General features: G+C 44.0%; 1 protein-coding gene across 1 annotated transcript in view; it reads left to right on the top strand.

The window, feature by feature from the left end:
• Positions 1–571: 571 nt before the first annotated feature.
• The window catches only part of phactr2 (phosphatase and actin regulator 2), a 50,692-nt gene continuing 27,052 nt past the window's right edge, over positions 572–24,211 (top strand). Inside the window, exons 1-4 of the mRNA XM_056291372.1 lie at positions 572–759; positions 17,635–17,820; positions 18,701–18,775; positions 21,167–21,307. Coding sequence (XP_056147347.1) covers positions 717–759; positions 17,635–17,820; positions 18,701–18,775; positions 21,167–21,307 — 445 coding nt within the window. The 5' untranslated portion in view covers positions 572–716. The remainder of the gene's footprint in view (positions 760–17,634; positions 17,821–18,700; positions 18,776–21,166; positions 21,308–24,211) is intronic.

The raw sequence follows: 24,211 nt of genomic DNA, 5'->3' as shown, positions 1-24,211 counted from the left end.
TAAACTACTAATAAGACACATTAGCCCCTAGCTAACTGGTCTGAGCCTTTAGTCGAGCGGTTAGTGACGTCGCATTGTGGTGCATTACATCCCGTATCGAATCCCGCACCGGGCAAGAAAATAACCGGTTACACTGTACTATACTGCACATACACACTGCACACAAACCTGCAAAGAGCATTTTCTTTGTACTTTAATCACGCTTACTTCTTTTATTGCTCTTTAAAACACTTGATGCCCAGTTAGTTAGTTAGTTAGTTTCATGATGCGCTGTGAACCTTGGCCCAACTTTTGTCTTTTTTTTTTTAATTGGCCAGTGTGGTCTATAGGCTCTCGATGAAGATGGCACACACACACACACACACACACACACACACACACACACACACACACACACACACACACACACACACACACACACACACACACCCCTCCACCCGAACCACCGCCTCTAATCTGCATAGAGGAATGACAAGCATTCTTCAGTTGCTCACAGGAGGAGGAGGAGGAGGAGGAGAGGAGGAGGAGGAGGTGGTGGTGGGTGGGAGGGAAACCTACTACGTCATGGCGACCGAGTGAAGCGAGTTTCCAACGTCTCATCACGTTGCTAAACTTTGAAATGAACTTAAGGATACGGCGGTGGCGAGGACTTCGCGGCGGTAGGACGGCGTGATTGCGGGTCTTTGGGGGCCCCCGGTCCGCCACGGAAACTGAATATGGGCCAGACTGCCGTGTCCACCGTGTCTCAGAGTGCGAGCGGTGAGTGTGTGTGTGTGGGTGTGAGTGTATGTGTGTGCGCGCGCGCGTGCATCTACGCTTGTGTCTGTCTCCCTCCCGTCGCTCGCATGCATTCCGCTACTCAATTCAGGAAGTGTGTTTTCTTTTTTTAAATGTTTTCTTACGTACCATAAAGCCATCATTAAAAAGAAGGGGGGGGGGGGGACATACATCGAAAGTTAGACTACATCCAACATGAAGTCAAGTATGTCTGCGTTTTAGGCCAGTTATAGTTAAATGGATTACTTGTTCTTAGGTTATTGTCTTCAGCATGGGCAAAGTGGTGATGACGAAAGCGAATCTATCTTTAGTGCTCAAACGGAGCCCTTGTGGAAACGTTGAAACGCGCTGAAACGATGAGGCGAGGAAGTTTACATTGGGAATGAGATTTACATGACACAGAGGCGTTTTGGTGGCCACATGGTTGCTGTTGAGAATGAGCTCCAAGTTAATGCAGTTATCGGCCAAATTGACTCAAGTACAGACAGACAGACAGGAGTAGCCTCATTTCAACCGCTGTCTGTATATAAGACGGTCGACATGTTTCAAATGACGCTGTAGTAGGTTTGGAGGAAGTTTACCAGAAATAAGAGGAACCATATAGCCCAATAAAGTCTGGGTGGATTTCGTTATTAGTGACCCTACGTTGGTGTGTTTTATCATTTATAGGGGATATAGACAAAGATACAGTAGGGCTATTTAAACCCCACTGCCATCTTTCTTTTGCTTGTAAACACACCCCATTGCGTCAAGCAAAACACAAATTAAAGGTCCAGCAGTTTTGTCTGTTTTGATGTGGCTTTAATGTTTTTGACCTGTTCCTTAAAGGGACAGTTCATCCCAAAATCAAAAATACATGTTTTTCCTCTTACCTGTAGTGCTATTTATCTATCTAGATTGTTTTGGTGTGAGTTGCCAAGTTTTGGGGATATCGGCCATAGTGATGTCTGCCTTCTCTCGCAATACAATAGAACTGGGAGGCACTCGACTTGTGCTGCTCAAAGCGCCAAAAACATACATTTGAAAAACTCAACAGCGACGTCTCTCTCCAGAAACCATGACCCAGTTATTCAAGATAATCCACGCACCACAGCAGTTCCATGTAGGAACTATTTTCTTAGACTGAACTACGGTTCTTTCGTTCTGGGATGGGTGTTGAATTCAGAAGTACAGTTGTTAAAGCTGGGGTAGGTAGTTTTTTTAAGGCGTCATTGGGCAACAATTCCACAATAGCCTTTCAGCATATTGCAATTCAAGTGGTCAGAGAGAAAACTAGACTTCTGCACCTCCTCTTGACTCTGTATTCAGGCCATTTCAGAGAGTGGGCGTTCCTATTGGCTGTTCTACAAACGCAGATGGGCGTGTATGCGATCAATTCGCGCCTGCCCTGCCTGACCAGTCGGTTACAACCCTAACCAGTGACGTTCGGTGAGGTCAGTGGCTGGGTAGGCAGTGGGCATTCACATATCCAAATTACATCCTTTTGTGCACTCTAATGTTTTATAACAATCTGATCCTTCTTCATTCTTCCAACTGCCACAGAACTCTAGAATGTTGTGCCCCCTGGCTGAAATGCATTCCAAATGAAAACCTAAACAATATATATGAATATGCCAGTTTGAAAAGGTGCTTTGTGAGATGGGATTTGATGGCGGAAAGAGAGTCATTATTGCGAATGTCTTGTGGGAGAGATTTCCAGAGGCGGGGGCAGAACGACTGAAGGCTCTAGACCCCATGGTAATCATGAAGGCAGATGGTGTAGTGAGTTGGATGGCAGAAGAGGCTCTGAGAGTACGGGAGGGTGTGTGGATATGAAAGAGCTCAGAAAGATACGACAGTGGCTAGGTTATTAAGGGCCTTAAATGTGAGAAGCAGAATCTTGAGGTCAAATACGGTATTTAACAGGGAGCCAATGAAGCTGCTGGAGAACAGGAGTGATATGATCGATGGTAGGAGTTCTGGTAATGATACAGGCAGCTGAATTCTGGACCAATTGAAGTTTATGAAGACACTTGAGAGGAGGATCAAAGAGGATAGAGTTGCAGTAGTCAATACGGGATGTAATCAGGGTGTGAATGAGAATAGCGGTGCTGTTAGGTGTAAGTGACGGGCGAAGACGATTAATATTGTGTAGGTGGAAGTATGCAGACCGAGTAACATTGTTGATGTGAGCTTCAAAAGATAATGTGCTGTCCAGGATGACACCCAGACGCTTAACCTGAGGGGAAGGAGGAACCCTAGAATTGTCAATAGAGAAAACAGGTTTAGCCAAAGCAGATTTCGTACCTATGAGGAGAACCGCAGTTTTATCACTATTAAATGTGAGCAAGTTGGCAGGAAGTAGACAGGTTGTGTTACTTACTGATCAAGTGGAAATAATGCCAATTGTGAGTTGGTTTGGAACCCTCTCAAGTCCTGGGGCTCTCTCCATTGAGTGAATCCCTGTCCGAGGTTCACTCTTGTTTGATCTCGTCTTCTGTCACTCTCCCTCTTTGCTTTCTTTGCTCCTCCATCAACTGGGTTCTTTTTCTGTTGCCGGGTAGAGTTTCCAAAGTTACTTTGCATGTTCCGCCGTCCACCATTGCGCAACTAATGGGTGGTGATGCACTTCCTCTGCCGTAAATTGATTAGCCGGGTAAAATCGTGCCCGATGACAGACAGAATTGCATAGTGGAAGCGAGGCTTATAGAGTACCAATCTAAGCACAATCTAAACATGGTATTATTATTCTATAGCCATTACACTGTGCAGTCAACATTTACTTCATAATGATATGTTTCATAATGATATGTTAAAGCAAAAAAAGTTGTCTACTTCCCCTTTAAGGAAACCTCCTTCATTTTTACATAAAGTATGACTACTATTGAAATACTGTCTATTACGCAGCCGCGGGGGTGAACATTATGAAGTAGTTACAGCTGAGATTGTTTTGGTTTTTTCCTCTGGTAAATATCTTGTTAAACCTTCAACCCTGAAGATTTAAAAGCAAATAAGCATTCTCTCTGTTACTCTCTAACGCTGGCTTGCTATACACAGTGACTAATCCATGATGATCCAAATCAAGGACACTTTTGTATTTGTTTACGCCAATGATTATCATTTGGAAAGACTTGGCTGGTAATGTTGATGCAGTGCATGGCGTTTTACTTCTTCACAACAGCAGCCAAAAGCTTAAGAATAAGTCAGGTCGCTGCAAGTTAGAAGAGAAAAGAAGTTCCTGTTGCTAACAAGTGCAAACCAAACCTTCACTAACAGACTCCTAAAATGTCGCTGGCTAAAAATTAGGTTCAGCTGTTTTTTTTGTTTGTTTTTTGTTTTTAGCTTGCCAGTAGAGAAGGTCAGACACAACAACACTGGCAACTTTGATTCATTTAACAGTAGAACGACCGGGATTTCACTCCTACCTAAAACGACAGTAGGCCGGTTTTTAAACTCTTTATTCTGTCAAGATAAATAATCAATTGAGATATTAATGCATTGCATATGTTAGTATGTCTGTTAGGAAACGACTGACACCAAAATTAACATTTTAACAACTTGGTGTCAGGCAGCAGGCGGAGAGACACCCTGGACAGGCCACCAGGCCATCACAGGGCCAACACATTCACACCTAGGGACAATTTATTATGGTCGATTCACCTGGCCTACATGTCTTTGGACCGTGGGAGGAAACCGGGGTACCTGGAAGACACCCACGTAGACATGGGGATAACATGCAAATGCGACTCTGAGGATGACTCGATTATTGATATATAATATGTGAATATATAATATTGTAGCAAATTGAGGGAGGCATGTTATGTCTGCACACATCGACAGTGCTGCATTTGATTTGGTGCTGTTCTATTGTGCTGGGATCGATTGGTGATGCCTGCGCGACAGCGCCGTGTCCTGACGTGATTTCTAAATACAATAAGGCAGTTGAGAACCGCCACAGCCGGGATGCGAACCCGTATCTCCTGCACCGCGGGCGACAACGTTAACCAGTCGACTAAAGGGTCTGAACCGTTAGCTAGGGGCTAACGTGTTTACTTATCCGTGCACGTTACAATATATTATTAATTATTGATTCGATTACAATACATAACTATAATAAATAATTAGATTAATATATGATATATTAATAGAAAATTTGTTATATTAACAATATAACATTGTTATATCATTATATCATTAATATACAATATATTAATAAATAAAATGTGTGTGTATGTGCACAAAAGTAAATAAACGTCCTAGGAAAGTCCTATTAACGTCCCCTTTATAACGTCATGAGAGACCAAAATGGGACGTTCTCAATACGTTTTTGAAGGATCAAATGAGAACGTTACCCCGGGGACCAAATGGAAACGTTCCCCGGACTTTACATTCACGTCACACACAGAACGTCGCACTACGACCAAACAAGAACTGTCCCCCCCCCACCCTTCAAAAAAATATTTCTAATGTTTGTCCAGGCTGCTATCTCTGTCTAATTAATAAAAAGAATAAACACCCTAAAAGTAATGTGAATTACACCCAAAAGGTTGTGATGTACATTCAACTTTTTTCAGCCTTGACTGCAGGAACTGTTGCTACAAATACAGGAGATACTGTATTTGAAGTCCAAGGGCATAGAGATTCCTGACTAAACAGAATTTGTTAAGCATAAAATTTATGCATAAATGCATAAAACATCGACTTTCCTTACATCCGCGTGAGAGCCAGATAGTACGTCAAAACAGAGCCATAAACTGCAGTGGCGGCTGGCCGGTACAGGGCGCTGGGGCGCCAACACCAAGAGATGAAAATCTACTTAAACATGTTAAATATAATTTAGTTGTATAACGCCAACAATTATGAAATAAAAGTGTTTTTTCAGTCTCTGAGCGCCTGTCAGCAGCCATTAAATATTGGTCCCAAATGGTATTTGGTTGATTTCTGTCTGAATACATATACTTCCTGGGTGAGGGGCACCGGTCAAACGATACCTTATGTAAGCCCTCAAACTTTTGGCGAGCAGGTGACCTGAGGCTGCTGTCTAATTGGTTTCTTCAGATTTTCCATTGGGCACAGACACTCCCACTTTTACTGGAAGCGAACTGGTATTGTTTTGATGTTTTTTGAGCTAACGTGATTGGACAATTCTCGTGGCTGTCAATCATGTTCACACCCACCACGACGCCTCGTCTCGACTGTCAATCATCCACCGTCTATGAACCCTGGTAAAATCTATAGGCTACATTGTCCTTCTTAATAACTCTGTGACTGTGTGGGCATTAAAGCAGCTGTCAGACGTGCTGCGCCAAGGTGAACCCCCCCCCCCAATTTTTTTTTAGCACCAGCCGCCACTGATACATGGTAGTTCTTGATAGCATCTGTGCAGCATAGAAACTTACCATCAGTTGTCATTATTGGTCTGTTAATAATCGGGAATATATGGTTTCAATAATAAGGAATCATGGGGCATTCCTGATCGATTTGTGACCATGTAGGTTCCTGCAGCCATGTTTGTTTTAGAATAACTCAGGGTTCTTTCTTTTTATCTTTCTTTCTTTTTCTTTTTTTGTAACTCAGGTATGAGAGCTGGATGTCATTTTATTTTCTGTGCAAAAATGTGGCAGAGCCTTAAGTAATAAAGACTGTTGTCTGTGTCAGTTTACACGCAAAGACAACCAAAAGCTAAAAAAAATATATGCCTAATATCGTACTTTTGGTAAAAAATGAAGAAATGGTAAGAAACTTTTATGCTTATCACCTGTTCAGCTGCCACTCACATATTGCTATAAATATTTATTAGGCACTATGGCCTGCCTACACAGGGGCACAGAGAATAAGAGAATGTTTCCTAATATATCTGGAAAAATATTGGAAATAGAAACAAAACCCCACAGAATTAGTTTGAGTAAAATTTTGATGTGTTTTTGATTGGACCTTGGCCAGCCCTACAATCACGAATGACTCTGACTGGCTGACTGAGTGATCATGTTTTGAGTGACTGACTGAGTGACCAGTTTGACACGATTGGGCTGCTCGATCAGGTGACCAACAACGTCACTGAAGGTACATGATTAGCACCGAGAGGCATGAGGGAGAGCGCACAGTTAAAGCACCCCAAACAACAATCGCTCTGATGACACTCACTGACGAATTGTGGCTGCTAAACCTGCACAAACAAGGCAAAAAGAAACTGCAATTCTCAAAGCACCCACAAAGGGTGAAACGCACCCCTAATTGCACTACCAAGCAAATGGCATCTTGGTGCGCCGATGCTATTTGCCCATATTTAAATTGCATCACATGCATACATTTGGTGCAACATTGGCTCCTTTCTATGCAAATGAGCTTCATTGCAAAAAAAAAAAGTCCAATTCACAAACTCCAGCACTAAGAGCCACATGCAGTTAGACTGAAAATGATGGCCGTCTTCAGAGAGCTGGTGCTAACTGACGCCCAGCCATTCTAGTGATCATGGCAGCAGTGATTGTAACCAGGCGAAGGCATCAGCATGCCAGATGTGCTCATAAGCGGATGTTTCGCAGGAGAATATCACATCATTATTTCTGATTTAACTGAAAATTAAAACATCTCCGAATCCCAAATCAAAACCTTATTCTCCAACAGTATGTACTCTCACATGGGCTCTTTTCAGCCTATTTTGTATGCTATCTCTGTTTTATGCTACATGTGTTGGAATCGTTGGGGAGTTTTTCTCAAATGGAAGAATGATAGTGTTAAAACTGGAGCTAATGCCCAGTTTCGCCCCCTCCTTCCTGTCCCTCTTTATTCTGTTGTTTTCCTCCTTTTCTCAACCACTCTATCCTCCTCTCTCTTTCCTCCCTACTTCTCATACCCTGCTCCCCTTTCATCTTTTTTCCTGCCCTTTCTGTTTTTCTTCCACCTCCCTTTCTTCCATTCTTCCCATTCTCTTTTCGTATCAATCTCTCTCTCTCTCTCTCTCTCTCTCTCTCTCTCTCTCTCTCTCTCTCTCTCTCTCTCTCTCTCTCTCTCTCTCTCTCTCTCTCTCTCTCTCTCTCTCTCTCTCTCTCACTTTCCTTTCACCCCTTTTCCTAAGATCATGTGGTTCATTTCTTCCCTCCCTGGTGGCTTCCAGGGAGGGAAGGAAGCCTCTCCCTTTCCCCATCCTCAACATATGTTGTTCATGCGACACAGTCTGTAAAACACACACACACACACACACACACACACACACACACACACACACACACACACACACACACACACACACACTAGCATTGTCACAACACAGCTCCGCCCTATGATCCCGTACTTCACCACGTCTCAGAACACTTGGCCTGTAATTACTGAAACTATATGTATAGAAAATTGTAGGCAGACCCCATCTTCATTGTTTCGAGATGTTCTATGTAGAGCCGCAGGCTAATGGCAGTAATCTCTTTTACTTGTCTGTTTAGTCACACTCACCCTTTTGGGTTTCGTCTTTTTTTCCATATATTAGTTCTGCCAGCCCAAACTGCTCCTTTGCACCGACCCTACATCGCGATATATTATCCTTCAGAGCACAATCTCAGCAGCGATAAATTGGTGGCATTGAAGCATTGTGTGGTCCTCGTACTAATACTTAAATGCACTCACTTACATTAGCCTAAGTTTGTGTAATTGAGTGAGCCCAAGTTAGCCCAAGCATAGCAAATCTGACTGAATGAATAAACCATGTGAGGGACTATTTAGTTCAAATTTCTGTTGTGCATTAAGTATTGTTTCTGATTACCGTAGTCATTTCCACAGCTGTTTTATTTCCAAACCCAGCCTCACCCCCCCTCAGCCTGACGTCACCCACCAAGTGAGTCATGGGTTTTAAAATAAAACGCATTGACATGAAAAGCATTGTGTTGTAGCAGAGGCCAGTCAGCAATTGTAATATAGAAACTTCCCCAAGTAGAGCTGTTGGCTCACATGTGGTCACGTGTTTAATTGCATTTAGGTAACCGGTACATGTGAAAAAAATGACAAATTAATTGTTCCCGATTCCTGGTAACCTTCAAAAAAAGCTCAGTTGCTTTTCAAAAAATGACTCAGTTGCTTCTCTGGGTTGCATTGAACTGGCATTAAAGGAAGAGTAGGACTGGCTCCAAAACCCAGCCAGCATGCAGTCCTTGTGTATTCAAGCAACCAAATGCCCAAAGCAATAATTGACCCAGATTGTAGATCAGACTGTGGGGGAAAATGTTTCAGGTCATTCGACCTTGTTTTGTCACTATATTGTGTTGATTTGTTGTTGAACACACTTGTATTTAATTCGCATATTGCTCCCCATAATCTTTATATCAATGTTTTCCATATACAGTATGTTGAAGACTATTACATTTCTGTTTGATTTTTTTTTCAAATATGCTTTACAGTTTTGGCTCAAGTGAGTTATTGAGGCTGAGCTATGTTGTGTGTTATTGAGCTCTGTTAAATGGTATCAGTACAGTGAGATTTTGCTCTCTGCTTATGCCCTGTCATGTGATATATCACACATATAACAGTTTGAAACACCCAGGACAGGCGGTATGGACACTACACGTGTCACGTGGGTGTGCACTAATGTCTGTAAGACTGATTGAGCGTCATCATAGATCCATTTCTTCAAATATTTCTACTTTACATTTATCAGTATCAGTGTTTGCATGGTATTTGAACAAAAAAAAAAAAGACTGCTGGGATAGGCTCCAGCATCCCGTGACCCTAATTAGGATAAGCGGCTTGGGAAATGGATGCATGGGGGGGTGGGGGATATATATATATATATATAAAATCCATCCATTATTCATCCATTATCCAAATTGCTTATCCAACTCAGGGTCATGGGACGCTGGAGCCTATCCCAGCAGTCATTGAACAGCAGGTGGGAGACACCCTAGACAGGCCGCCAGGCCATCACAGGCTCGACACATTCACACCTAGGGACAATTTAGTATGGCCGATTCACCTGACCTACATGTCTTTGGACTCTGGGAGGAAACCAGAGCACGGGGGGCAGGTACCTTTTATTAATCCCCTTGGGGAAATTCAGTTACTGCAAATGAACCCATCTGTGATCTGTGTAGCTAGGAGTGGTGGGCTGGCGCCTTCATGCTGCGCCTGGGGACCAACTCCAGTTCTTTCCCCATTACCTTGGTCAGGAGCACAGGCAGGAGTATAAACCCTAACATGCATGTTTCATTTGATGGTGGGTGTAACTGGAGCACCCGGAGAAAACCCACCACAGACACAGGGGGAACCCCCCCCCCGGGTTTTAACCCAGGACCTTCTTGCTGTGAGGCAGCAGCACTAACCACTGGGCCACCATGCCGTCCAAGCTCTGTACTCAACTCTTGCTCCAAGGTGCACTTAATATTGATTAGAGTATGGTCTTTGAAATTAAATTAAAAAAGAAATTAAAAAAAATATAGAGCACACTTTTCCTACAGTTGAGTGTTTCTTTTAACAAAGTTATATACTATATATATATATATATATATATATATATATATGAAACACTCGGTAGGGAAAGTGCTCAACAAATAAGGAGCAAAATAAGCCAGTGAGTCCAATAAATTCTTTATGAGACAGTACACGCCTGTTTCATGCCATAAGCAATCATCAGCTGCTGATGATTGCTTATGGCATGAAACAGGCGTTTACTGTCTCATAAATAGCTGCTTGACACATTTATACCTCACGGTATAGCATTGCACTCAGGGGCATGAACATGGCAACCTTCAGTTGGATCTCACACTCTTTTTATGCCACTGTCAAATTTAATCACTTTATATTGAGAAGAGATGGAGAAAATGACTGGCGCACAAAACATTGTGTAACGCACCAGGAGGGAGACAAGCTTTATTCAAGATGCTTTTGTCTTTACACCCAGCCAGATATTTTGCAGCTTAGCTAGTCTTTTCTTTCTCATTCTCCACATGCAAACTAGTCACAGTTTCTGTCATTTCTTCCCTCCGACTCACTCGGTCTCTCGTCGTTTCGCTCTGGCTTTTATTGTCTTAGCAGTCTCTGCTCGTCAGTCTGCTTGTAGACCTGCTCCTTTCCCTCTGGCTCCCTCAAGTGAGCTATTCCTTCTCCCTCTCTCATCCCGCTTTTCTCTTCCATCCTATCCTACCCTACCCTTCCGTGTCTCCCTCGCCTCTTTCCTTGTCAGTAACATCTCAGTCCATTGTCCCTTGTAGGTTCCCGCTAGTAGTTATCTAGTTTGGGGTAATGGTGATGATAGTCGCTGTTACTTGTTTTCCCATCATTAGTGGCACAAAGACGCTGTTGCAATGCACCTATTGTTGTGATCTGATATCGGCTCAGGATCAGGAAATGAGTCTACATGTGGCTGAGTGCAGGATTGGGTATGTGTGTGTGAGAAAGATTTGACTTGATTTTCAAAAGCACATTTATTTAGTTTACATTCCAGTCCAACAGCTGATACTCAAACTTATTAGGCTTATTGTAACCCAGCTCATAAAACTCAAGAGTTTCAGAAAAACTCTCATTGAGCAGTTCAAATAAAGTATTTGTAACAACAAACAGCTTTTCAAATCGTCCACACCGTGAAACGATGAAAAGATTTTCTATTGCCCCACAGAAAGGACATACATGGGCGACAGAGCGAGAGAGATAGCGAGAGTGAGAGACAGAGACAGAGAGAGAGAGACAGAGAGAGCGAGACAGACAGAGAGAGCGAGACAGAGAGAGACAGAGACAGAGAGAGAGTGAGAATGAGAGACGGAGACAGAGAGAGAAAGAGAGAGACAGACATAGAGATCTAGTCTCTTTCAGCTGCTATACTCATCTCCCTGTGAGGTGTTTTTCAGGTGCTGGTTAACTTAACGCCAGCCCCAGCAGTTTTTAAACACATAGGCAGTCCACTAAACGTTGCGTCCGACCACTTAAGTGAACAATGTGCATTAGTCTGACCGATGCAATCTGCATCAGTTCCATACAAAAGGCCATTCAAGTGTCGTTTGTCTGCAACATCCGAAGAAGTTCCAAGCTGTTGTTTTGCTCTCGAACAATACACAGTCCACACTGTGACCTGACTCCTCTTAAACCTCTTAGCATCACTGTCTCTGTCGGCTGGACTTCTTCAGCATCTTATTGTCAATGAGCATGTTGTCATGAAATGCCCAAGAAAGGCATTACTGTAACTTAAGAAACAGTCATGTCAACTCATTTCATTTATTTGATTATCAGCACGGCACGGTGGCACAGTGGTTAGTTCGGTTGCCTCGCAGCAATAAGGTCGTGGGTTTGAGCCTCGGGGTAGTCCAATCTTTGGGGTCATCCCAGGTCGTCCTCTGTGTGGACTTTGCATGTTCTCCCCGTGTCTGCGTGGGTTTCCTCTGGGTGATCCAGTTTCCTCCCACAGTCCAAAGACATGTAGGTCGGGTGAATTGGCCATACTAAATTGTCCCTAGGTGTGTGTGCATTGGCCTGTGATGGACTGGCGACCTGCCCAGGGTGTTTCCCCACCTGATGCCCAATGGCTGCTGGGATAGGCTTCAGCATCCCCATGACCCAACGCAGGATAAGAGGTTTGGATAATGGGCGGAATGGATGGATTGTTATCAGAGTAAGGTAAAACATGGAGTACGCAAAACCTGATGACAGCAGCTAGCCTTTTAAAATATTACACCAGCTTATTGGTTTCCATGTAAACATACAGAATGGGGAGGAGGATCAACAATTGTCTTGAGGGTTGAAGTACCAAAATAAAGACAGCCAATCAGGGTCAAAAGTGGTACTGTTCTTATTGATCACCATTCAGTTTCAATATAACGTCTAAATTAGATTTGGAAGTTATGACATGTTGGATTAGTCATTTGATGGATGACTAATTTTCTTTTTATATATCTTATAAATCCATATAATTTTTTTTGCATAATGATGCTGGTCGTGTGGCTTGGGTCCTGGACTGTTCTGTTGGTGTCTGGACACTGCTTGGCATCCTGCACATCATATTCTTCAGAAATTTTATAAGTCCATTATAATTCTGTTTATCCTCTTTCAGTGTTGTACTGTGTAAATTGTGTAAACACAATATCCATTGCACGTTGTTCGTCTTGGGAGAGAGATCCCTCCTCTGTTGCTCTCCCTGAGGTTTCTTCCTGCTGTTTTCTCCCTGTTGAAGGGATATTTTTTAGGGAGTTGTTCCTTATCTGATGAGAGGGGCTAACAACAGGATGTTGTGTTGCTGTAAAACCCACTGAGGCAAATTTGTAATTTGTGATAATGGGCTATACAAATAAAATTGACTTGACTTGACTTGACTTAATTATTTGAATTAGTCATTTAGATATTAAAAATGAGTCATTATTGAAGTAAATTATAGGTCCTAAAGTTTGTTTGTACCAACTATTATGAAATTTGGAATTAGGGAAATAAATTATGGAAGTGAAATTTCTGCTTCCGGTGTGGGAAGATGGCAGTGTGAATTCACGTTTGCAGCAGCCTCAGCCAGTACTGGTGTGGGAAGATGGCGGCGCGGCGGCTTCACCCAGTACTTACCGTCCATGCAGTGTCTTTGTTCACGTCTGCGTCTAAGTTTTGTCTTCGTTTGATGACTGGGACAGCTGGCACTGGATCGGCTGGGAAAACCAGGGACCACGGCTTTGCCCGGTGCTGTGCCCGAGGAGGCAACACCGAAGGCGATCTGACCGGACGCGGGAGTGGGGCCGGCTAAGAAAACGGCTAGCCCATGCAGACCGGCAGTTCTGACAACACCGAGGGCGGTCTGGCGGCGGCCTCGCCTGGCGTTGACTGTGGTGTTTTTGATGTCGTCATGTGGAGTGTGGGGCGGTGTGTTCAAGGTGTCTGCCGCTGGATCGGCTGGGGGAGCCTGGTCTGCTGCGTCCGATGGGCCCAAGGACCACGGCCTCTGCCTGGAGCTGCACCCGAAGAGGAAACACCGAGGGCGGTCTGACGGGATGCGGAAGCAGGGTAGGCTAAGCTAGCTGCTAGCCCAGGCAGACCGGCAGTTCCGACAGTCATCCTGGCTGGCGTTCGTTCTCTTGGACAGTGATTTATTTTATTTTTTTAGTTTGGATATATGTATTAGTTTAGATATGTGTGTTCTTGTAGTCCTTGTAGTTTCAGGATATTTGTTTTTGTCTTTGTGTTGCACTGCTGTGGGCTGGGGGAAGCGGCGTCTCATTTCATTTCAAATAAAGTGTTCCTGATTCCTATATTTGGTCCAGGAGGCCAGGTGTTTCCAATACCTAGAAATATTTTTGGATTTTGTACACTGAGCGACAGATCAAGCTTTCCATGATTCAATAGTACAAACAAAGCTGTGTTAGGCTGTTGGAAAAACCAGGAAAAGCCTCTGGGAAAATGAGTTTACTTGCACTTGGCATGGAGTGCAAAACCTTCTGCATCGTTTCATGAAGAGACTTTGAGATGATAAAATGCTTGAATGTCAATCTTAGTGAGGGGTCAACTGAATTCTTGTGAAATCTATGTTGTATTTTTTCCCTTCAGTAACAAGATCGATCAAAACGAATAGATCGATGGGTGAGAGCTTAAATTCTCCTTAAACTCATGTATTGAGTTATTGCCACACAAAGGCGATTCATGATCTGAGAATTTGATTTCAACATCTGTCCCGCCACAGCTACCGCGTTCACAATTTGATTTTCCACATAATCCATCTGTGGGCCCAAAAATGCCCCATGGCAGCAATTCAAAATGTCTGCCCCCCCCCCCCAGTCCTGTTAATGATAAATCAGTGAAGCATTGTGTAAGTCCACTAGCATTTGCTGGGTGGTGCTGTTGGTAGTGGCCTCCAGTATTCATTATAGTTCCCTGGTCTGCACTGTTTTTAATATTAGTGTCTTTACTCCTGGAAGGGGTTATGAGCTGTGATTTCCAGCTGGCCTGTAAGTAGAGACTTGTAGAGCGATCATCTAGTCACATCATTCCTATTCTTGTCCAACCCATCAAGACACTTTGGTCGGGCGTCCGGGTGGTGTAGCAGTCTATTCCGTTGCCTGCCAACGTGGAGATCGCTGGTTCGAATCCCTGTGTTACCTTCGGCTTGGTAGGGCATCCCTACAGACACAATTGGCTGTGGCTGTGTCTGTGGGTGGGAAGCTGGGTGTGGGTGTGTGTCCTGGTCACTGCACTAGTGCCTTCTCTGGTCGGTCAGAGTGCCTGTTCAGGGGGGTGCGGGAACTGGGGGAAAGAGTGTGATCCTCCCATGTGCTATATCCCCCTGGCGAAACTCCTCACTGTCAGGTGAAAAAGAAGCGGCTGGTGACTCCACATGTATCGCATCAGGCATGTGGTAGTCTGCAGCCTTCCCCGGATTGGCAGAGAGGTGGAGCAGCGACCAGGACGGCTCAGAAGAGCAGGGTGATTGGCCAGGTACAGTTGGGAAGAAAAAGGGGGAAAAAACAAACAAAACAAAAAAAACCCAACTCATTGGTCATCTGGGTGGCATGGCAGTCTATTCCGTTGCCTACCAACATGGGGATCGGTGGTTCGAGTCCCTGTGTAACCTCTGGCTTGGTTGGGCGTCCCTACAGACACAATTGGCCGTGTCTGCAGGTGGGAAGCCAGATGTGGGTATGTGTCCTGGTCGCTGCACTAGCACCTCTTCTGGTTGGTCAGGGCGCCTGTTCAGGGGGGAGGGGGAACCGGGGGGAATACTGTGATCCTCCCACGTGCTACGTCCCCCTGGCGAAACTCCTCACCGTCAGGTGAAAAGAAGCAACTGGTGACTCCACATGTCATGTCGTAGTCTGCAGCCCTCCCCGGATCAGGAGATAGGGTGGAGCAGTGACTGGGACGGCTCGGGAAGAGTGGGGTAATTGGCTGGATGCAATTGGGAAGAAAAAGAGGGGAAAAGGTAAAAAAAAAAACAACCCCAAAATAAAACAAAACAATAACAACCCACCCCCCCCACCCCCCCATATTGGTCATATGAATGTGTGTGTGTGTGTGCGTGTGTGTGTATCTATGTGCATGCATGTTGTTGTTGTTTTTTTGTTTTGGTCTCACCCCACACACCCATTCGCTGATGAAAACTGCCACATAGCCAACTGATATTCCACATGTGTGTGTTTTTGTGTCTATCAGACTACATGCCAACCTCTGTCTTTTGCATGTTGGTATTTTAAATACACAACCCATACACACTCAAACATACACTCACGCACAAACAAACAATCACAATAGATTATTATAAAGACAGATTTAATACATTTTCTCCAGACAGGCAGAAAATGACCTTAACTTCCATTTCGTGAAAAGTTTGCATGTAGTCATTGAAAATGGCAAACTTTTCAACACAAATGCACACCAATGCAGAAAGCGCTCAGTCCAGTGAGCAATGGGCTGGATTCCAGTGGACGGTTTCCACAGCCTTTTGTACCAGTAACACTATTTCTATTCTGAGAGAAGTTCCAAAAATATATACTATGTATTTTTGAAACCTCTCTTTGTTGGCTAAAATCCCATTTCATTACACACTTGAGCAAAGTTCAAAACAATTGTGGGTTTGTGTCCTTGTGCATGACACTTACTGCCAGTTATTCTGTAAAATCCGACCACCCTGGATTGATTTCATCACCCAAAAAATGCCTGTAGTGTTGAATGAACCCAGTGTTTTTCTTCTTATTCTTCTTCTTTTTCTTCTTCACTGGATTCCTTTCTGTTACATTTGTGTCATCTTGGTGAGTTTAAATAAAGTTTGTTACAGAAACTCAGTTCCGCTTGGTGTTGCCTTTTGGGACGGGCCCAAGAAGTAGGCCAAAGTGATTCAGTGGTGTTGCATAAAACAACATGATCCCAGAGCCCCGTTAACTTCTTCTGGTGCTGAGCACTGAGGAAACACACCCCTCCTCCTTCCTCTGCACGGTTCCGGTATGGCGTGTGCATGTGGTTGCCTCACATATGCACAAACATAGCCTACATTTCGCATGCAAGCACTTACGAATAGTGTGGACGGCTTCACACACGCCCCATAATCGCGTCACACACTTAATAATTGTGGTATGTGACGATCCGGGCTCGAGCATGTATTTATATTTCATTCATTCAGACTGCATGCTCACACAGCGAGCGCACCGTCTCTCGCTCTCAGGGATCAGCCAACGCAATCTGTTCTTTTGCTGCGGTAGTCCGGAGTGTTCCAGAGACCTCTAAATTTCCTACAGGAAGAGGAGGAGTCAGGAGTCCAGCCAAGACACACACACGCACACACGCACACGCACACACAGAAAAAAACAGAAGAAATTTTACTGCTTTGCCAAAAAGGAAAATATCTGAAAAGTTTTCTTTCGATGTCATCACTGGCTGCAGTGGAAATGGTCTTTGTTTTGGGTAGTGGACTAGTAAAAAGCTGTCATTACTTGCTTGGAAGTAATCATGACCTCCAGCTAAGTTTCCAAATGATTTTCCAGATAAAGTAGAATACAGCAACGTACTATGTGGCAGAGGTTCTCAATTTTGGTTCTCTGGACTCCAAAGTACTGCTGGCTTTCCGTTCTGCCAGGTATTGCAGCCGTCCAGTCAGGGAGCTTGTAGACCAGCCGCAAATGGTGAATATCATTAACCACCAGCAGTAGTATGTGTCCTGAGCTATGAACCACCTACTTATGGTATGCTGCTCTTTGGTTTATTTGGTCACACAACCGTGAATTTTTTTTCTTCTTCTGTTTAAGGTGCTACCCCCACCCCAAACACTGTATATCCTCATGTCAAAAAAATATAGGCATCTCATATAACAGCATATATATGCAGCATCTCCTGCAACTAAGAACGTGTGTTGGTGTGTGCTTCTCCAACCTGGTTATTGAGCTCATGTACATTATGATTTCTTGTATGTGTGTGTGTGTGTGTGTGTGTGTGTGTGTGTGTGTCCTCTAGTTGATGGGCTGGAGAGGTCGTCATCACTGGCCAACTGTGACGTTGTAGTGGGCAGCGCCAACCCCACACAGAGTGCCCCTGCATCGCGGCAGCAGAGGGGCAAGCTCTCCTCCTTAGGGAAGCTCTTCAAACCCTGGAAGTGGAGGAAGAAGAAGACCAGTGACACGTTCCAGGACCTTTCCAAGGGTAGCGTGTGTGTCGTCTCTGTGTAAATTGGTCTGTGGGTGTGTTTGCAAGCTAATGGGATTCATCCATGATTTTTGACTCTCCATAAATTGACTGTTTAGGCAAACCTCACAGTCTGGGATTTTGGGTTGGTACAAGTAACAAAGAGCTGGCAGAGTGGACAGGAGCTCTTTCCCCTCAGTTATTCCAGAGCTGTTTAGAAAGTAAATCTAACTTCTGTTGGGGTTGGTTTACAACTCACACTGTTTCACTCCTGCACAGTTGTTTAGGAAATTAAAAGGTCCAGAGGGAAGTAAAGCAAGTTTCTACCCCTTCATTATGGTCTCCCGATGATGTATAAAATTCTCTTTCAATTATGTGGTATGTAGGTGTGACACCCGTCCGTTTGGCTAGCTCATCTCAAGTTACCCTATTGGTGTGCAAATCAGAGGCACATAGGAAAAAAATGCAGAGTGGGAGAAGAGAAAGATTTTACTAAGTCACTCATGGAGAAAAAAACAACAACATATCATTGTCATTTGTCAGCCAGGCAGCTGCTAAAAGAGAGAGAGAGAGAGAGAGAGAGAGAGAGAGAGAGAGCGTGTCAAAGAAAATGTTCAGAGTAGCAAAGCTTAAGAGGAAGTAAGATTTTGAATGTTAGTGAGAGAGCAAGTTGTGATATGAGCAAGAGAAATAGATAAATTCTCCTGATGAATCCATGAAATAAACTGAAATAAGTCAGAGTGACTGCCTGGCTGAACCCTATATTGCTCCGACAGTGGGGTTTAATTTACTGTGGTTTTCTGACAGTTTCCTGGGTTTAAAGCTCTTGACAAAGTCAACATCTCCTGTTGATGTGTGAAGTATGGCCCGCTGTGTCTGATCTCTGCTTATCTTCTAGTGTTGGAGAGGAAAATCTCAACCCGGCAGACCAGGGAGGAGCTCATCAGAAGGGGAGTTCTGATCCCAGACCAAGGTTTGTCTCTTCATTCATTAATTCATGGTGCCATTCGCTCACTCACTCTCACTGGGTTCACATCTTTCTTTCATTGTTTTTCTGTCTTTCTTTCTTATGCCAGTCCACCCTCTCGAGCGACCTCCAAACCAATATGTTGTACTTCCCTGCTTGATCATCTATCGTCATCATTAGGTCACAGCAAGAGCACTCATTCTTTGTGTCATCTGTCAGGCAGTCTGTGGGCCACAGGCAGGACATTTTCTCTAGTTGACGTGCAATATTGCACTGCCATGAAACCGTGTAGCGTGCCATTCGTACCATGAGACACTCGAGGCCAGATACCACACGGTGTTGACAGTGCCAGTTGACATAAGCTCCTGTTTGCACCTCTATCCTTCACTTCTGCACGGTCACTGACTGACAGATGACTTCCAACACCTGCAGCATGGCAGGAAACGTCCGCTGCTCTGGTAGAGACTAGCTTAGCGCGAGTTGGACCCATTGTCAAGGTCTTTGATTGGTTAATATGAAAATGTTTCGTGAGGCAGTTTAAAGGCTGATTCAAAGCTTCCCCACAATGAAGACTCTGTCTGTAAATGTGTCAGTTTTCCATTTCTGACTTGGTAATTTCCTTTCTTAGTTTCTATTTTTGGTTTACAAAAAATAAACTATAAAAACAGGATACATAAATGTTCGCTGTAATTGCTGTTATAAGGTTATCCACTTTATCCCTGTTTATCATGTCCTTGTAATGTAATAAAATACGGGAACCAATAAGATGGAAAAAAGTTGGTGTGATCAAAAGATGGAACTACCTCAGTAGTTTGTATTATTACATTATGGGCCATGGTCATTGCTGTGAGAACAGCACAACGTTTTTCTGTTCTTTACAGACCACTAAATAGGCTAATCGCATTATAAATCTAATCCAACCACAGGTTTATTTTTGTTTTGCCAAATAGCTCATGGCAAAACGATTTGAACACTAACAATATGCTACAGTATTGCCCAGGTATTGAAGCAGATAATAACAGTTACACCAGCTTCCAAACCTTCTTATGCCCACAACACCCCAACTCATGCTCACAAAGTGTGCCCGAAACCCGGGTGGTATGATTGATGACCAACAAACCTTTAAGGCTCACGTGGCCTCGATTGCTCAGTAGTGCCGATTTGCCCTGTACAACATCAGGAAAATTAGACCCTACCTGTCTGAGCATGCTGCACAACTCCTGGTACAGGCTCTTGTAATATCACACTTTGACTACTGCGACTCCTTACTGGCAGGTCTTCCTGCATGCACTTTCAAACCTCTGCAAATGATCCAGAACGCATCGGTGCATCTGGTCTTCAACCAACCCAAAACAGCACATGTCACTCCGCTGTTCATGTCCCTCCACTGACTCCCAGTAGCTGCCCGCATCAAATTCAAAACCTAAATGCTCGCTTACAAAACAGCAACTAAAACAGCTCCAGTCTACCTGAACTCTCTCATTCAGGTCTACACTCAGTCCTACTCGCTATGCTCTGCCAATGAAAGGCACCTGGCACCTCCACCACAACAGGGTTCTAAGTCACTAGCCAGACTCTTCTCTTCTCCAGTTCCCCGGTGGTGGAACGAATTACCAAACTCCATTCGATCCGCTGAGTCCCTCTCCATCTTTTAGAGGAAGCTAAAGACCCAGCTCTTTCACGAACACCTCCACACCTGATGGTGTTTATGTATATTGTTACGGCCCTAGTGCCGTGTGTCTGTAGTTTTCCCTCTTCAGGTGATGCCCTGCCTCCTGTGGAGCTGCTGATTGAGCCCAGGTGACCCCAATTCCTCATCAGCTGGGTATATAACTTGGAGAGAAACACCCAACAGTGGGCCATTGTTGGTAGCAGTGTGTGGAGAGAGATGACCAGTGGGCCATTGTTGCCAACCAGAGAGCAAGCTCTTGTGTCTAGACTCCTTGAGAAGGAGGGTGAAACTTATTAGTGTTCTTGGTTTGGTTTGATCTGAGTTTTGGTTAAAGCCTGGTTAGTTAAGAGCCAGCATCTTTAGTTGTCTATTTATTCTGTAGTTTGACTAAAAGTTCATTTTTGTTAATAAATCTGTTTTTACACCTGGTTCTGCCTCCCACCTTTCTTATTCCCCCGGGATACTTTTATTTTCTTTGTTACTTCTCCTCATCCCCTGGACCTTTAACGGGGAACTTCTATGCACCTTATGCATTGCCTTTGTGCACTGCCTGTTGACACTTATGTCCTATCAGACTTAAACCTAGTTTTTTTGGCACTTGTGTTGTCGCCTCCTGACTAGATCCTTGCTTATGTTGTATTAACTCTCAGATGTATGTCGCTTTGGATAAAAGCGTCTGCTAAATGAAATTGTAATTGTAATTCTCTGCGTTTTGTCTTCACCAGATGACCAAATCTGCAGTGAAAATCTGAATGGCCATGCCACTGCAAGTTTGACATCAGAGGAGGTCAAAGTTGATGTTGAGTCACCCGAGGTACCATCGGAGGCACAGGTTATTGGGCCAGAGAACAATGAGGACCCAACAGGTGATTTCATCCATCTCCTTCTGGATTAGTTACTATCTCTATCACCGCAGGGCTTTTCACTCTCTTCCTGGTGGCTACCTGCAGCCCAGAGCCTGGGGTGAGGTAAGGCCTCAGCCTTGGGCTATCTAAGTAGACCAGTACAAATTCAGTTAACTCCTCCAGTCAGTAAAACATGGCTTAGTGGTTTACTGTAGCTCTGTCACCAGTCAATACGTTTACCTCACTAAACTCATATTTGCTTAGTCTGAAAGATGGAGAAACTGGTTAAACAACATTTTTGTTATTAACGATGGACATTTCAAAGGAAACTGGTAAAGGTGCTAAGAGGGAAAAGACACCACGAAGAGGAAGTGAGAACCAACCGGTGAATCATGGCGTTGTTTCAAGGGTGCTTTATTTGTTCACCTTATGACGTCCGTGACCATATTTTGTTTGTTTGACCTAGAACATATAGTTAGAGATATTAAGAGATAACAATCTTTTTCGAAGTAATTTTTAAGTTTTTTTTTGGTGCCGGCCTTTGTTTATCTTGTTCTCTTCTGTCTTTTTGAGTGTGTCACTCTTGCATGCATACACAAATGCACCATATATTCTGATGCTGATTCAAATGGTAGAGGTATATTGGTTTTCAGACAGAGTGGTTCTTGATCATGAAGATATTGTCATTTTAAAACACAAAGGTTCTCCAATTCTAAAATTGGTGTTCCTTTGTTTTACGAATATCTCATTTTCTAAGGAATGAGCGAAAAAATTATTCCTGGTTACAATGTTGGTTCTATCAAACAATTGGAGGATTGCAGGGGCATCTGGGTAGTATAGCGGTCTATTCCATTGCATACCAACACGGGGAACGCCGGTTCGAATCCCCATGTTACCTCCGGCTTGGTTGGGCGTCCCTACAGACACAGTTGGCCTTGTCTGTGGGTGGGAAGCCAGATGTGGGTTTGTGTCCTGGCCGCTGCACTAGCGCCTCCTCTTGTCATTCGGGGTGCCTGTTCAGGGGGGAGGGGGAACTGGGGGGAATAGCATAATCCTCCCACGCGCTACGTCCCCCTGGCAAAACTCCTCACTGTCAGATGAAAAGAAGTGGCTAGCGACTCCACGTGTATCGGAGGAGGCATGTGGTAGTTTGCAGCCCTTCCCAGATCGGCAGAGGGGGTGGAGCAGTGACCAGGATAGCTCAGAAGAGTGGGGTAATTGGCCAGATATAATTGGGGAGAAAAAAGGGGGAACCCCCCCCCCAAAAAAAACCCAAACAACAATTGGAAGATTGGAATTGAACATCAATATGGTATAACTCAATCAAAGTAATAATATTAAAACTTTGCTGATTGGTTCCAGGATTTCTTTAAGACCCGGGAAATATTTTCCATAAAAAAAGCCAAGGGCTGCAGTTGTATTCAGTTGTATATCGCTTTGCATTCTTCTCCATGGGGCTATAAAATGTATAGGTGCCAACAATAGTGCCCTGGGGGAAATTGAATCTTCTCTGGGATGTCTGATTTGGACTAATGCGTCCAATTAGACATTTCCATTATTATCTCCTGTAGCAGGCCTCCGCAGTCTGAACAGAACAATAACCATTTCCTAATGCCTTGCCTTGACTCAGGAGACCAGCCACTGGTCCTCTCTGATGCTGCTTAAGTGTTTTGCTGTTTTCATCTCCTCCCTGTTAGCATTGAACTCCAAGCCATTAGTAGAGCTCTTTTTTGGTAATTTGTCAATATCATGAAAACAAAAAAACAAGGCAACAGCACAGGCCACTGTAAACAGCAAAGTACAAAATATTGACTCGCACAAACAAATGCATAGATAAAAACATGTTCCCCAGCAGGGAACTCATGAAAGGAAGAAATCCATTCTTCTGATCCTAAATGGGAAAGATCAAATGAGGCTTTCGTGTAACCTAGCCCCAAAACCGTTGTTTTGAACTGTTATTTACGGAGCTGTTATTCCCGAAGACAGTCTGACATCAAATATTACCACCTACCTCCACCATTAGCTCTCTAACTCTGTAACTTCCCCATTTCTTTTCATATCCCCTATCAGTTGGTCTACCTGTCTGCATGCCCACATGTGCATTTGCTTACACAAAATATCTGCATCTGATCACCTTAAAGCTGAAATCTGTGAGTTCCCCAATCTGCTGTTCCCTTTGGCAGTGAAAACTACAAACAAGGTGTGGCAGCCATTGTACCTTGTGCGCTGTCAGCTCAGCAGTGAACAGCTCCCACCCTTGTAAAAATTGGTATCCACAGACCAGAGCTAACACAGACAATCTAATGTATTACAAACTACATCAAACTACATGGTAACACTGTTCTATTGTAATATTGGTTTTAGAATTGGTCCAATAGAAGTATCACCACATTGTCGTCACATTTCAATCTTTTATGCTATGAGTAGAAACGTGTTTGACCCTGCACCGGTGTTCATTTTATTCTGTTAAAAAATTCAACACGGTATCTGTAAAGTGTCTCTAACCATGGCAAAGTTACTCGTTAGTGTTATGTTACCTGACTCCATGGTCTAGATGGATTAAAAAAAAACAATTATTAATGGAGAAACATTCCAGGTTTCAGCTGTAAATGTGCACCTGCTCACCATAACTTCAGAATTTTATACTTTTCCCTCTTCCTTCCTCTGCTCTGCTCAGAAGAGAGGTGCAATACTAAACCCCTTCACAGGGGGAACCAGGTACGACCTCGAGACGTTCCCACCAAAAAACAGCACAGTGCCACTGTTCCTTCCTCTTCCAAACCTGTTAGTGGCACTTCGGGCACAACCAGGCACAGAGATAGTGTCTGGGGGGTTAAAAAGACAGCTAAAGCCGCGGGCAAGCCGAGCTCAGCCACACAGGCTAAAGCTAATCCTCGCAGCACTAACAGCACTGGTCGTGGAGCC

Source organism: Lampris incognitus, chromosome 13, assembly GCF_029633865.1.
Source record: "Lampris incognitus isolate fLamInc1 chromosome 13, fLamInc1.hap2, whole genome shotgun sequence".
In the NCBI taxonomy this organism is placed as follows: domain Eukaryota; kingdom Metazoa; phylum Chordata; class Actinopteri; order Lampriformes; family Lampridae; genus Lampris; species Lampris incognitus.
This window is presented reverse-complemented; position numbering and strand designations above follow the sequence as displayed.